Below are 13,530 nucleotides of genomic sequence, written 5' to 3' on the forward strand. Positions count from 1 at the left end.
AACCATCACGAGGAGCGAGAAGGCTGCTGGGGCTGCCGGAAGGTGAGAATATCACGATTTTTTATTTTAATTCTTTTTTTTTACAGGTATATGGTTCCCAGGGCCTGGAGGAGAGTATCCTCTCCTCCACCCTGGGTACCAACCGCACTCTGGAGCTGTGCGCACCAGGCGCCGCCTTCTCTTGCAGCATTATCGTCCCCGGCGCCTGCGCTGTAAGTACGAAGGGCAGCGCAACTGCGCATGCCCGGAAAAAAAACTTAATGCGCAGGTTCCGGGGACAAAAATGCTGCAAGAGGAGGCGGCACCCACAGGCCCGGAGTGACGGCTGTGCTGCGTCTGATAAGGAAGGAAAGTCCTGCTTCCCGGACGGTTTCACGGTATGAGGGGGCATATTTTATAAACGTTTATTTCAGCGTGTGAAGGCTTCATAACTAAAAGAGCCACCTTGTCAGAATGCAGCATTTGTGCTGCACAAGGTGGCTCTTTTAGTTACAAACGCCTGAGGGGGGTGACAGGTTCCCTTTAAACGAAGATATCCATATATAAAACTTAAATGTTTCTTGAAATATTACATAAAATTAAGAACTTATTAAAAAGGAATAGATCCACAATACACAAAATACCCAGTAGAGGGAACTCCGACACATACCCAACAAATAAAATAAAGATTGGAAGTGAGATTCACAGACAAAGCATCAGATCAGGTAGAAGTATTAGTAGGCACAGTGCAGCAATGAGGTAGGCAGATTAAACCTATTCCAGTGGCATCATAAATGCTAGAAAATGCCCCCGGTAGAAGCTCAGGGCAAAACGCGCGTCAGGGTGAGGGGGAACGTCCGATCTACCCACCTTTTCCTTCATTGTACTACGTTTCCAGAGTGTCCATGTATTATAATCTTTCATTGTATCTATGGTGCTACTGAGTCGCCCCTACCAGGGCCTGGGGTACTCGGCACCAGGTCGGGTCAGCTATTAAAGGGGATGTCATGGTGGCTGCGACCTGGTCCATGGCCCTGGGACTCAATTAAAGGGAATTGGTATGATGTAGTCTATTCGTGACGCCACCTGTGGTTTTCGATCAGTAGTGGGACCGACGCTGCATCGAAGGGATCCCCCTGGGGGATGTTGAGGCAGCATGGGTGTTAGGCTTCCCACAGGTGAAGCGGGGTCCCCAGGGGCCCTAAGGTGTGTGGCAAGGTGGTGAATGCCGACGAATATGTGGAGGACACAAGTTGTAAAGTCTTTGCCTGGTTTACTGTAGTTGGCTGGCCACAGTCCAGGGATACAGGCACGGATGATGGTATGGCCTGGCCGGCCCAGAGGCAATGGAGAGTTCCCTTGTTCCAGTAGAGGTCCATGAGCCTTTCTAACTAGGGCTTGCTGTATATGAGGTCCCTGCTGCCTGAAGCTTCCTGCAGAGTCCTCTATTCCCCCTGTCCTGGGACAGGTACCTGCATGACGGACAGCTTGAGCCTTTTTTACAGGGACTCTTTCATGTCCAGGGCTCCTCAGGTGCTGCGGCGTCTCAGGTGTGGTGTGGGCAATGTCAGTATGATCTTATGCCCCCCGGTTCTGCCAAGTGTCGTACAGTTCCACTAAGGACTCGGGCTCCCGGTACCCAGCTTCTGCGCTATGGCTCTGAGCAGGTACGGACTCGGACTGAAATTCAGCCCTGGCATTTGCAATCACACAGGCCCATGTTGTCCCCGTTTCCAAGCACCAGATGGGGACATATTACTAATATTACGCTGGATGGAGGAAAGCAAGATTTACTACAAGACCAATATTTCTAATGATACCTGTGGCCTGCTGGGGTAAGTGACAGAGTCAGCGACTTTGTGCTCCATCACAACTGTTAATAGTATGGGTGTCTTGAGAACACTGATTCTGTTAACAACTTAGCAGAAAAGGCAGCCCATGACCAGACAGGCCCTCCTGGCATTTGCCAGAATTGCCAGTCCGGCCCTGGCTCTGAGGGTGCCCGGTCTCAGTTCCCTTCTGAGCCCTGTTCCTCTCCTTTGCTCCTTTCCTCTTCAGGTACTCCACATACAACCCTCCAGGTTGTTTCTCCTTTCCCAGAGGCTGCAGCTCCCTCATGGCTGCCAGGCATCTCACGTCTGCTCCAGACGTCCTTCCACTTCAGTGTCTCTAAATAACTCTCCTAACTCCTCCCCCAGACCAGGCCATATATTCATATTTGAGGGAAGCTCCCCTGAATGCGGGTCCTGAGCTCCCCCTCCTGGCCTGGATTCAGAATATGTTGCATGTGCGTGCCTTACCTGGTGAAGAGAACCCCATTGCCTCTGAGCATAACATTACCCTCCCCGAAGGAAAAGCAACATCACTGCAGCAACCGGTTACTTGGGGTGCTGCACTATTGCATTTTACTTATGACGTCAGCCAGGTCAAGCAGATATACAGGACACAGTTTACTTAGGGATGCTATTAGCACTCACTTACTTTATCTAGTCTTTGCCTCCCTGGTTATTTTTCTATGCTGTATATGACATCTTATTATAGTATAGTTGGCACAGTTCTTTTCTAGCATTTATTTAATCTGCCTACCTCACTGCTGCACTGTGCTTACTAATACTTCTACCTGATCGGATGCCTTCTCTGTGAATCTCACTTCCACTCTTTATTTTATTTGTTGGGTGTGTGTCGGAGTCCCCCTACTGGATATTTTGTGCATTGTGGATCTATGCCTTTTTAATAAGTTCTTAATTTTATGTAATACTAGCTGTACTACCCGGCTTCACCCGGGGTAATAACTGCTGTTAGCAAAATAGAATGTGTTAACAAAAATTTATTCTGCACAAAAAAACCACAAAACAAATAGATAGAAATGTAATTATTAAAAGGGAAAAACTAAGCTAATAGAAGCATTTTACAACATATATTTCAACACCAGAGATATTCCATACAGATTTAACTAAATTGGCCAAGTAATGTGAAGTAATCTTCTACTACTTATTCGAGAGCCTTTTGATAAACGACATTCTTAGTTTTTCCTTCAGGTGCAAAGACAAACAGATTTTTGGCTGTTCCAACTCTTGAACAGGCCACATAAAGTTGACCATGAGAAAAGCATGGAGATTGTAAATCTAAGCTAGCTGAAGAGCCCGGCGTTGCCTGGGCATAGTAAATATCTGTGGTTAGTTATAGCACCTCACTTCTCTTATTTTCCCCATCACGCCTCTCATTTTCCCCATCACATCTTTCATTTTCCCCCTCACATCTCTCATTTTCTCCCTCACACCTCTCATTTTCCCCCTCACTCCTCTCATTCCCCCCTAACACTTGTCATTTCGACCTCACATCTGTCATTTTCCGATCACTCCACTATTTCCCTCACTCCTCTCATTTTGCACTCACACCTTTTCATTTTCACCTCACACCTCTCATTTTCACCTCAGTATATACATGTTTGTCATCTCCCTTATATATAGTATACACCTGTATGTCATCTCCTGTATATAGTATATACCTGTATGTCATCTCCCCTGTATATAGTATATACCTGCTGTGTGTCATCTCCCCTGTATATAGTATATACCTGTATGTCATCTCCTCCTATATATAGTATATACCTGTATGTAATCTCCTCCTGTATATAGTATATACCTGTGTGTCATCTCACCTATATATAGTATATATCTGTGTGTCATCTCCTCCTGTATATAGTATATACCTGTATGTCATCTCCTCCTATACATAGCATATACCTGTATGTCATCTCCTCATGTATATACTATATACCTGTAGGTAATCTGCTCCTGTATATAGTATATACCTGTGTGTCATCTCCTTCTGTATATAGTATATACCTGTATGTCATCTCCTGCTGTATGTAGTATGTACCTGTATGTCATCTCCTCCTCTATATAGTATATACCTGTGTGTCATCTCTCCTGTATATAGTATATATCTGTGCGTCATCTCCTCCTGCATATAGTATATACCTGTGTGTCATCTCCCCTGTAAATAGTATATACCTGTGTGTCATCTCCTCCTGTATATAGTATATATCTGTATGTCATCTCCTCCTGTATTAGACCTCGTTCACACGTTATTTGGTCAGTATTTTTACCTCAGTATTTGTAAGCTAAATTGGCAGCCTGATAAATCCCCAGCCAACAGTAAGCCCACCCCCTGGCAGTATATATTAGCTCACACATACACATAATAGACTGGTCATGTGACTGACAGCTGCCGGATTCCTATATGGTACATTTGTTGCTCTTGTAGTTTGTCTGCTTATTAATCAGATTTTTATTTTTGAAGGATAATACCAGACTTGTGTGTGTTTTAGGGTGAGTTTCGTGTGTCAAGTTGTGTGTGTTGAGTTGCGTGTGGCGACACGCATGTAGCGACTTTTGTGAGATGAGTTTTGTGTGGTGACATGCGTGTAGCAACTTTTTGTGTGTCGAGTTGCATGTGACAGGTTAGTGTAGCAAGTTGTGTGCAGCGTGTTTTGCGCGTGGCGAGTTTTATGTGTGGTGCCTTTTGAGTATGTGCAAGTTTTGTGTGAGGCAACTTTTGCATGTGTTGCAACTTTTGTGCATGTGGCAATTTTTCCGCGTGTGCAAGTTTTGCGTGTGGCGAGTTTTCCATGAGGTGAGTTTTGCACGTGTGGCGAGTTTTGCATGTGGAGAGTTTTGCGCGTGGCGAGTATTGAGCGGCGACTTTTGTGTTTCGACTTTTATGTGGCGAGGTTGGTGTATGTGTGGTTAAATGTGTGCTGAGGGTGGTATATGTGTTCGAGCACGTGGTAGTGTGTGGCGCATTTTGTGTGTGTGTTCATATCCCCGTGGTGGTGTGGTGATTATCCCATGTCGGGGCCCCACCTTAGCAACTGTACGGTATATACTCTTTGGCGCCATCGCTCTCATTCTTTAAGTCCCCCTTGTTCACATCTGGCAGCTGTTAATTTGCCTCCAACACTTTTCCTTTCACCTTTTCCCCATTATGTAGATAGGGGCAAAATTGTTTGGTGAATTGGAAAGCGCGGGGTTAAAATTTCACCTCACAACATAGCTTTGACGCTCTCAGGGTCCAGACGTGTGACTGTGCAAAATTTTGTGCCTGTAGCTGCGGCGGTGCAGATGCCAATCCCGGACATACACACATACACACATACATACACACATACACACATACATTCAGCTTTATATATTAGATTTCAAGAAACATTTAAGTTCTATATATGGATCTCTTTGCTTACTACAGTCTGGCTATTTGTTGTTTTATAGTTATTGAAGTGCCATATACTGGTGATTCGGACATTTTTTTGAGTTGTTTCTTACAATGTTAAATAACCAGGACGGATACACTAGAACACTATGATTAAGATAGGCCCATGAGAGGCCATTTTCCCGGTGGTGTAAGACCCTGCAATGGAGAGTATTCTGTTAGTGTAACCATTTACCAGGCTTTCCAGAGCTCCCTAATTACATCTAATGGCTTCTTATTCCGTGCTACAGTCAATACTCGTTTCCATTGATCTAATCAATCTACAACATAATGCGATTTGCCTCCGCTAATTGTATTATTGCAGCTTCTTCATCTACATTTGGTTTGTGTTTGCTCACAAAGTACAGGTCTGCAATGATATTAAGCCTTTCTAATAAAAGCATCTTCGGCATTGTAAAGACCCAACCTTCTGCTCTACATGCCACATACCCGATTCTGGAGCCACGTGTCGTTGACTTGATGAAAATGACGACTGAATGCATGTGTTATGTGTGTTCTGCAGTCCTGATTGTCTCCGAGACGCTGATTTCTCATGGATTGGTCTTATTCTGGCAGGTTCATGCGGGGCAGTATAACACGTTGTCACACTAGGTCTCTTCAGTGTCATCTCTTAGGGGAGCTCTGTCTCCTGAGTGTGTCTGTGCTCGCATCACACTACGTGCTGCCTCTTTGTATTAGGAGGTCATGCAGATCTCTGCAGATAGACGTCTCCTCGCTAATACGAATCAGTCAAGAGCTGCGGTCTCCGATATAGCAATATATCCTATATGGGGTTCTCTCACCATTACATATCACATCCGCTCTATAGATCATGAAAAAGTAATAATATTTGCACTTTACAGGCTATTAAAAAACTTACGTAGTATGGCGCCACCTGGTGTTCACAAAATATAGTAATGTGCAGGTCCGTCTAATGAGCTGAGCGCAGCCAATAGAAATAGCTTGTAAGGAAAAACCTATATTAAATGGCATAGGAGATCACTGTGCATGGCTGCATGGAGAGTGACTGAGCAGGTATGACCAGCAGCACTAAGCTTAAAGGGAATCTGCCATCAGCTTCTTGCTATGTAATGTGAGAGCGGCAAAATGCAGGGACAGAGACCCTGATTCCAGCGATGTATCACTTGCTGGTCTGCAAACTGCCATATTTATACAATCACAGTTTTCTCTTCTGCAGACCTAGCAATGCTCTGAATGCTGAACCCTATATAACCCCACCCACCCCACTGATTGGCAGCTGTCTGTGTACACTGCGGATTGTCAGAAAGCTGCCAATCAGTAGTGGGGGCGGAGTTACACACAGCAGTTGACTAGAAGGCACGAGACACCTAGTCCTGTAATATTAATCTCCTGCTGATAAAACACTGATTTTATTGAAACGGCCTAGTAAGTGACACATTACTGGAATCAGGCTCTCAGATTAATCATTAATCATGCTGCTCTCGGATTACTAGCAAAACCTGCTGACAGATTCCCTTTAATAGATGGACCTGAACTGAACTATACACTGAAGATCAGGCGCCATACTGCCATACTATATAAATGTAATAACTACTCATTAGATAGGATCTTTTTTAAAAAAAAAAAGCTTGCAAATTGTGATTGTTATTTATTTTTCATGATCTATACAGTGGCTGTGATATGTAATGGTGGGCCAACCACTGCAGGCATGGAGCTGCAGAGGCGCTACTGGGTGCTCTATGGAACTATTGTATCCTCAAATCTGTATATATAAGGCATGTAATGGAGCGTGCCGCTGCAAGTCACTATGGCCGCCTTCAATGTAACACAGTGAAAGTGAGCGATCTGTTTGAGATCAAGCATGTTGACTGTTTCCAATACCAGTTAGAACTACAATGCACACTATAACTCATGATCACCACAAAATGAGTACGGTACTTGTATAATGAAGATTATTTCTACATCTAAAATGCTAAATGGCGTTCAAGGGTGGATATACCACCTAAATCATACAACTCAATATACACCAACGTAGCGACAGTTCACTAAGAAAAATGTTTTACCTGGACAAGCAATGTTATTGGACCACTTTTATCAATTTCTAGAACTTCACCGTTCTTGGTCCCAACCAATATGTGTCCATGTCCCAAAGTGATGGCACGGATTGAAGGATTATCTTCTAAAAGTAAGCCTAGGAGACATATACTGATGAGATAGTAAACAGTAGCAAGGTGGAGTAGTAAAAGAAAGCAGGAAAAAAAGGTGTTTTGTAACACAACCATTCAGGAGTAGGATATGAACAGACAAGACAGATATTTCTCTACACATGGAAAAATGGGCGGATGGCGCATATTGTGCATCTGCACTGGGGCCCAGGAGGTAAGGGGGCCAATCCACCTCCAAAACAGCAGGAATGGAGCATGGGGAGCTATTGGGCTGCCAAGGGCCCATATATTGTTCTTTTCGTTGTGTCCGCCCCTGTGTTCACCACTGAGTTTCTTTCTCCAGATCTTTGTTGTACCATAGAATGACTTCCCACCTTCCTCATGCACTTATCTACTCTGTAATTTAATAAAAGGATATGGAGCGACTCACTAGAATTGTGCCCCTTTATTAAGCGCCCCAATGAAATAACTTGTGATTAGAATCATGGGCTAAAATTATTTCACAACTATCAAATATTTGCTGTCATTTCATTAATAAAATAATGTGAGTATTTTATATTCAAAAATGATGGAAGATATCCATAAGGGCTGTCCCACACGTCCAGATAATTCCGGTACCGGAATAAATCGGTACCGGAGTTATCCGTGTCCGTGTGCCTGGGAACTCACGGAGGCCATACGTGCGGCACACGTGTGCCGCCTGTATGGCGAGTGGGTACCACACGGAGCGTGTGGTACCCACTCTGCATGGTGCTGAAGCTGCGATTCATATCTTCCCTGCAGCAGCGTTTGCTGCAGAGAAAATATGAAGAATAGTGTTTAAAATAAAGATCCATGTGTCCGCCGCCCCCCCACCCCCTGTGCGCCCCCCCGCTGGTCAGAAAATACTTACCCGCTCCCTCGCTGCTTCCTGGTCTGGCCGCGGCTTCTCCTGCATGCAGTCACGTGGGGCCGATCATTTACAGTCATGAATATGTGGCTCCACCTCCCATAGGGGCGGAGCCGACTATTCATGACTGTAAATGATCGGCCCCACGTGACCGCATACAGTAGGAGGCGCGGCCAGACCAGGAAGGAGCGAGGGAGCGGGTAAGTATTTTCTGACCAGCGGGGGGGCGCACAGGGGGTGGGGGGGCGGCGGACACCTAAATCTTTATTTTTAACACTATTCTTCATATTTTCTCTACAGCAAACGCTGCTGCAGGGAAGATATGAATACCGGCTTCAGCACCATGTGGGGGGGACAGCGCTTACTGTAGCGCTGTCTCCTGCACGCACACGGACCCCAGACGGAGAATGTCCGTGTGAGGTCCGTGTTTTACACGGACCCATTGACTCTATTGGGTCCGTGTAAAACGTGCGCTCCCACGAACACTGACATGTCTCCGTGTTTGGCACACGGAGACACGGTCCGCAAAAAATCAATGACATCTGAACAGATGCATTGATTTTTATGGGTCTACGTGTGTCAGTGTCTCCGGTACGTGAGGAAACTGTCACCTAACAGGCCTAACAGGACAAGAAGCCATCAATGACAGGTGACACCAGATAATCGTAGGATGGGTTAGATATAAAGCGGGTACATGTGTGCGCCCCTTAGCTCCAATCATATAGACACCAAAGTGCTAATTCAGAGGAAGTGCATCATAAAGGGATTTTCTTTTCTTCATGATGTCGCTCCCTTATGACCTGCACCACGCAGGACACATTGGGGCAGATTTACCATCCCATGGTGAGCTTTCGGTGCACTTTTGATGTTGCAGAATTTCTGCACCTATTATTTAAATTACGTTACTTGCAGTTTTTCCATGCGTTTTGGTGTGCGTTTTTTTAACATGCGTTTTTATTGTGTTTTTTGTCTCTGATGTGTCATGCTGTAAATAATGCTGCTTTGTTTTTCATTCTTGGTTTTTTTTTGCTTTGATAAAAATTTAGTGACATACTTACATGCGGATTACATGCATTTTTGATGATTTTCCGCCATGGAAAAGAACTAAAAACACATGTGAGTTTTTTTTTACCTGCGGAATTTCCGTTCCTAATGCAAGTCTATGGGGAAAATCTGCACAGACAACTCAGCGTAACCGCAGGAGAAATTGACACATTGCAGATTTGAAAAACGCACCGCAAATTAGAAGCACATGGGACAGAAAATGTATATAAATCCCATCCACTTTGCTGGAACTGTAAGACGCTGCTTTTTTAACGAAGCAAAACCACGAGGCAACAACGCACCAAAAGATCATTGTAGGAATGTAGCCGGACTATCTAAGATTGCACTGTAAGCCTCCTTGGCGTAAATGTAGACAGATTTATGTATGTACCTGCTTTTTCTAGGTGATTCCAGCATATTGCTGTTTTTTATGTGCTGTGCCAAGATTTTGTCTATCTTTGTGACCAGTCATTTATTTTTTTTATAATGCTCATCTAGCTTCTAGGGGCTTGCGGAGAATGTTTTTTGCTTATTTACCATTTTTTTCGGACGACTGAGACACTTTCTTCTTAAAATGTTGCTGCAAACTACTCGTGCACCTGACAGTCCGGATGCAGGCAGCGGGGAAAGCACAAGACTGAGCCTTGAGTGATTGTAAGGGCTTATGCACATGAGCGATTATTCGGACAAGACCTATCCATGGTTTTCATAAATAGCACTTGTACCTGATTTTCAGTGAGACTGTGGTCCGCAGAAAAAAAATGGAGACCTATCTGATGTTGATTTGAGGGTCGGATAAAAATCGGCAGTGCAAACCTATGGGTCCGTGAAGAAAATCAGACGGATGACATTCAAGTGCGGTCCAATTTTCACGGATTGACAGAATGAAGAAGGTGGAGAAACTTTTTTTCTCCAAGTCTGAGAAGAACTGATCTCACTCTGATCAAACTCTGATAAAAGTCTGATCAGAATAATTGCTCCATTTTACTAAGATGTGGAGAAATCGGTTGTGTGAACCTAACTTACGGCCCAGGGAGGTCAGTGTGTGGACACATCACGTGCTGTTCCCATATGTTATTTACTCAGTGAACAGTCACATCCTACACATAGATCATAGGCACCATGGCTGGCATTGTCAGGTGGTATTGGCTGGTAATGTGATGGGGCATGTAGTGTGTCTGGCTATGTAATATGCAAATTCTCCCTTCAGAGAGGAAGAGGACTAGAACTCTAGTGCCACCTAAAGGAAGTAGCAATCCTAATAGTCAATGTAGACCCTCTAACGAGCCTTGTCACATGACTTATTTTAAAAGCCAAACCAAAATCTCAATTTGCAGACACTGCGTTTCAGGGTACTGCCCCTCATCAGTGCAAAGTGTGAGATCTGGTTTGGCTGGGTGAGAGGGATAGGACAGGGATCCAAGGGGTAACTTTTCTACTTGAGGAGAGTGACATGTCAAGCCTGACATGCCTAGGTGAGGAGACTTTTAGGCCTTGTAATGCTCCTCTGGAAAATATGCAAATTGTCTCTTCAGAGAGGAAGAGGACTAGAACTGTAGTGCCACCTAAAGGAAGTAGCAATCCTAACAGTCAATATCGACCCTCTAACAAGCTTTGCCAAATGACTTAGCTGTGACCAAAAAAAAAAAAATAATTACTACCTAATTAATTACAAACAAGAAAAATACATATTTTTTTTAATTAACATCACATGTGGCCAGTTTCTCGTCATGAAACATTTTTCCTACTGCAAAAATGTATACAGCATATAAAAAAAGCAAAAAAGGACAATTTCAATAAAGTACTTTTAGTTTGTGAAATGGTATGAAACGGGACATGAAAATGCATTTAGAGTTATAATGAAAAGACTTAAGTGCACACACAAAAAAATGCTAATTAAAAAAAAAAACTAAAACATTTATATATCAAATTTACCTTTTGAATTAGGAGAAATTGCTGATCTTTTAATAGCATATGTCTTTAGGCATCTTTCAAACATATCGTCCCAGAGCTCCACCACTCCGTCCTTTCCTCCAGTCACAAAGCCCTGTCACATGAATTGCCACTGATTACACAAGTATGGTCACTTTCTACAATTAATATTTATTGTGTTCACATTTGTAAATCCCACTAAATAAATTGTGCATACACAGACTATTTCAAATATTCACCAAAAAATAATTTGCTTTGGTAAATGTTATATTTTCAGACTATTTATACTTTGGCACTGATTTTTTTTTTTGTTCATTTGCTTCCTACATGAAAAACGGAGCAACTTTCTAAATAGTCATTGCAAATTTTGTAACTAATTAGGTGGTCTGCAAATTCTGACCCAAATTCCTCAGACCTCTGCTCGTACTTCTCTCTGACGGCTCTATCTGTCCTCCCCTTGTTAGTAATAGCAGCAAGAAAGGGGAGGAAGTTGTATACAAATCATATTGAGGAGAGGGGAGAAAGTATCTACGTTCTTAAGGATAGCAGAGAAAACAGGTTGTGGATAGGGAAGAAAGTACATGAAAGGAATCACTAAAGAAATAAAGTTTTGTTAGTTGATGGAACTATTGAAGTCATCAGCATCCTGGACAAAGAGACCATACACCCATGCTGGGAGTGACACTCTCTAATTAGAAAATGAGGAGCAGGAAGTAAATTGATTATCATGATGAGGGGGCTGGACATTACTGAAGGAATAAGATTGCAGACTGAAACCATTTTTTAACCGTAATGACTAACATATGTAAAAATCTTTTTTTTTTTTATTTTATTTTTTATATAATACAGGGCCTATAACATTTACTTCCTAAAGAAATAGTGTCATTATGGTCAACATGGCTCTATGTACTAGGCAGAACTGAGTGATGTATATAGTCTCCTATGGATCCATTCTGTCCCAGTATGCATCTCCATACAAATGGCAGTCTTTTTTTCTTGCAGATTCATACAACAATAAGGAAAAACAATTGTGATATGTTCCATCACTTGCTGTATGATCAAAAATATTTGGATACAGGGAGAATACGTGCCAGCTCTTAATGCATAGGAGCCATTAGAATGTCAATAGAACTGCCGCACCCCATTCACAGCTGATCAATAAATCACTTTGTTGTTCACATTTGGCTCTAATTATGAGTGGACTGTACGAGTAACATGCGCATAAATAACACACCCATAGAAAATCAATAGTCACTTCTTATAATAATTCTTGTGCACTTAAAGAAGACCTGTCACATTTCTCGGTATAATATTTCGCAACTACTTGTATTCCCAGTGAAAATGTTTTTTTTGAAATATTTGAAATTTTTATTTCTTGTCAAAGAGGTGTGTCTCAGCACAACTGGGTGAAGTCAGCCCTGATTGGACAGTGCCAGGGTATGTAGTGACACCCCCCTAATTGGTAACACCCAGTTGTCACCAATGGCACAATGCAGAGTTATAGAAAGAATTGCCATTTCCCGGCCAATACAAGTGCATAGTCATATAGATATGTAAGGAATACATGCCCTCTGCTTACACACACCAAGATGACACTATACGTATAAAGATGTTATCACCTTATCCAATGCGTACATGGCAAATACAGGTCCATCATGGGCTTTAATGGTTTTAAGCAGAAGAATTTCTTTCCAAACATAAATATCTCCTGTCGCTGCTCCAGAAAACACCAAATCTTCTGTCCGTCCATATGAAACACACATCATCGTCTCTAGTTTTCCAACAGTTCCAAAAGTTCCACGTTTTGAAGTAAATCCACCCCCTGCCAAGAAAAAATGTGAAGGTTTTAACAAAATCTATTTGGTTTATTTGGATATTAAATGTGTTAGATGATACAATATTGTAGCTACATAAACATATAGACACAAATGTATTTTGAACAACATCAGAAAAAGCTTTATTAATTTGTTAAAAACTTATAACCATTAAAAAGTAGCCAATAGTGCTTATAATGAGCCAAAAGAACACAAAAGTGGCGTCACCATAGGGTTGGCAGAACTATCACATCAGTAAGACCGTCAATGCATAGTGCAACATATCCATACATTAATAATAGAGCCAGGGACAGGAAGAGGGCACTGTTTAATCCCTAAGACTCTATAGGATCAATTATGCCATATTGCATGCCCAAATCCCATGACCCTGTATCACTAATCCACACTTCCACACTTAGTACATAGACAATTGGCACACACAGTAAAGTACGGAATAAGTATAAATATACCT

At 42.7% G+C, this 13,530-nt stretch overlaps 1 protein-coding gene across 5 annotated transcripts in view; it reads right to left on the minus strand.

Moving 5' to 3' along the window:
• Positions 1-13,530, minus strand: part of EML6 (EMAP like 6) — a 170,985-nt gene that overhangs the window by 67,811 nt on the left and 89,644 nt on the right. For all 5 annotated transcript variants that reach the window (XM_077282700.1, XM_077282703.1, XM_077282702.1 and 2 more), the window contains exons 18-20: positions 12,864-13,066; positions 11,248-11,359; positions 7,278-7,405 (exon numbers count right to left, since the gene is read on the minus strand). In XM_077282700.1, coding sequence (XP_077138815.1) covers positions 7,278-7,405; positions 11,248-11,359; positions 12,864-13,066 — 443 coding nt within the window. The remainder of the gene's footprint in view (positions 1-7,277; positions 7,406-11,247; positions 11,360-12,863; positions 13,067-13,530) is intronic.

The sequence above is a fragment of the Ranitomeya variabilis genome, chromosome 2, assembly GCF_051348905.1.
Source record: "Ranitomeya variabilis isolate aRanVar5 chromosome 2, aRanVar5.hap1, whole genome shotgun sequence".
Classification (NCBI taxonomy): Eukaryota; Metazoa; Chordata; class Amphibia; order Anura; family Dendrobatidae; genus Ranitomeya; species Ranitomeya variabilis.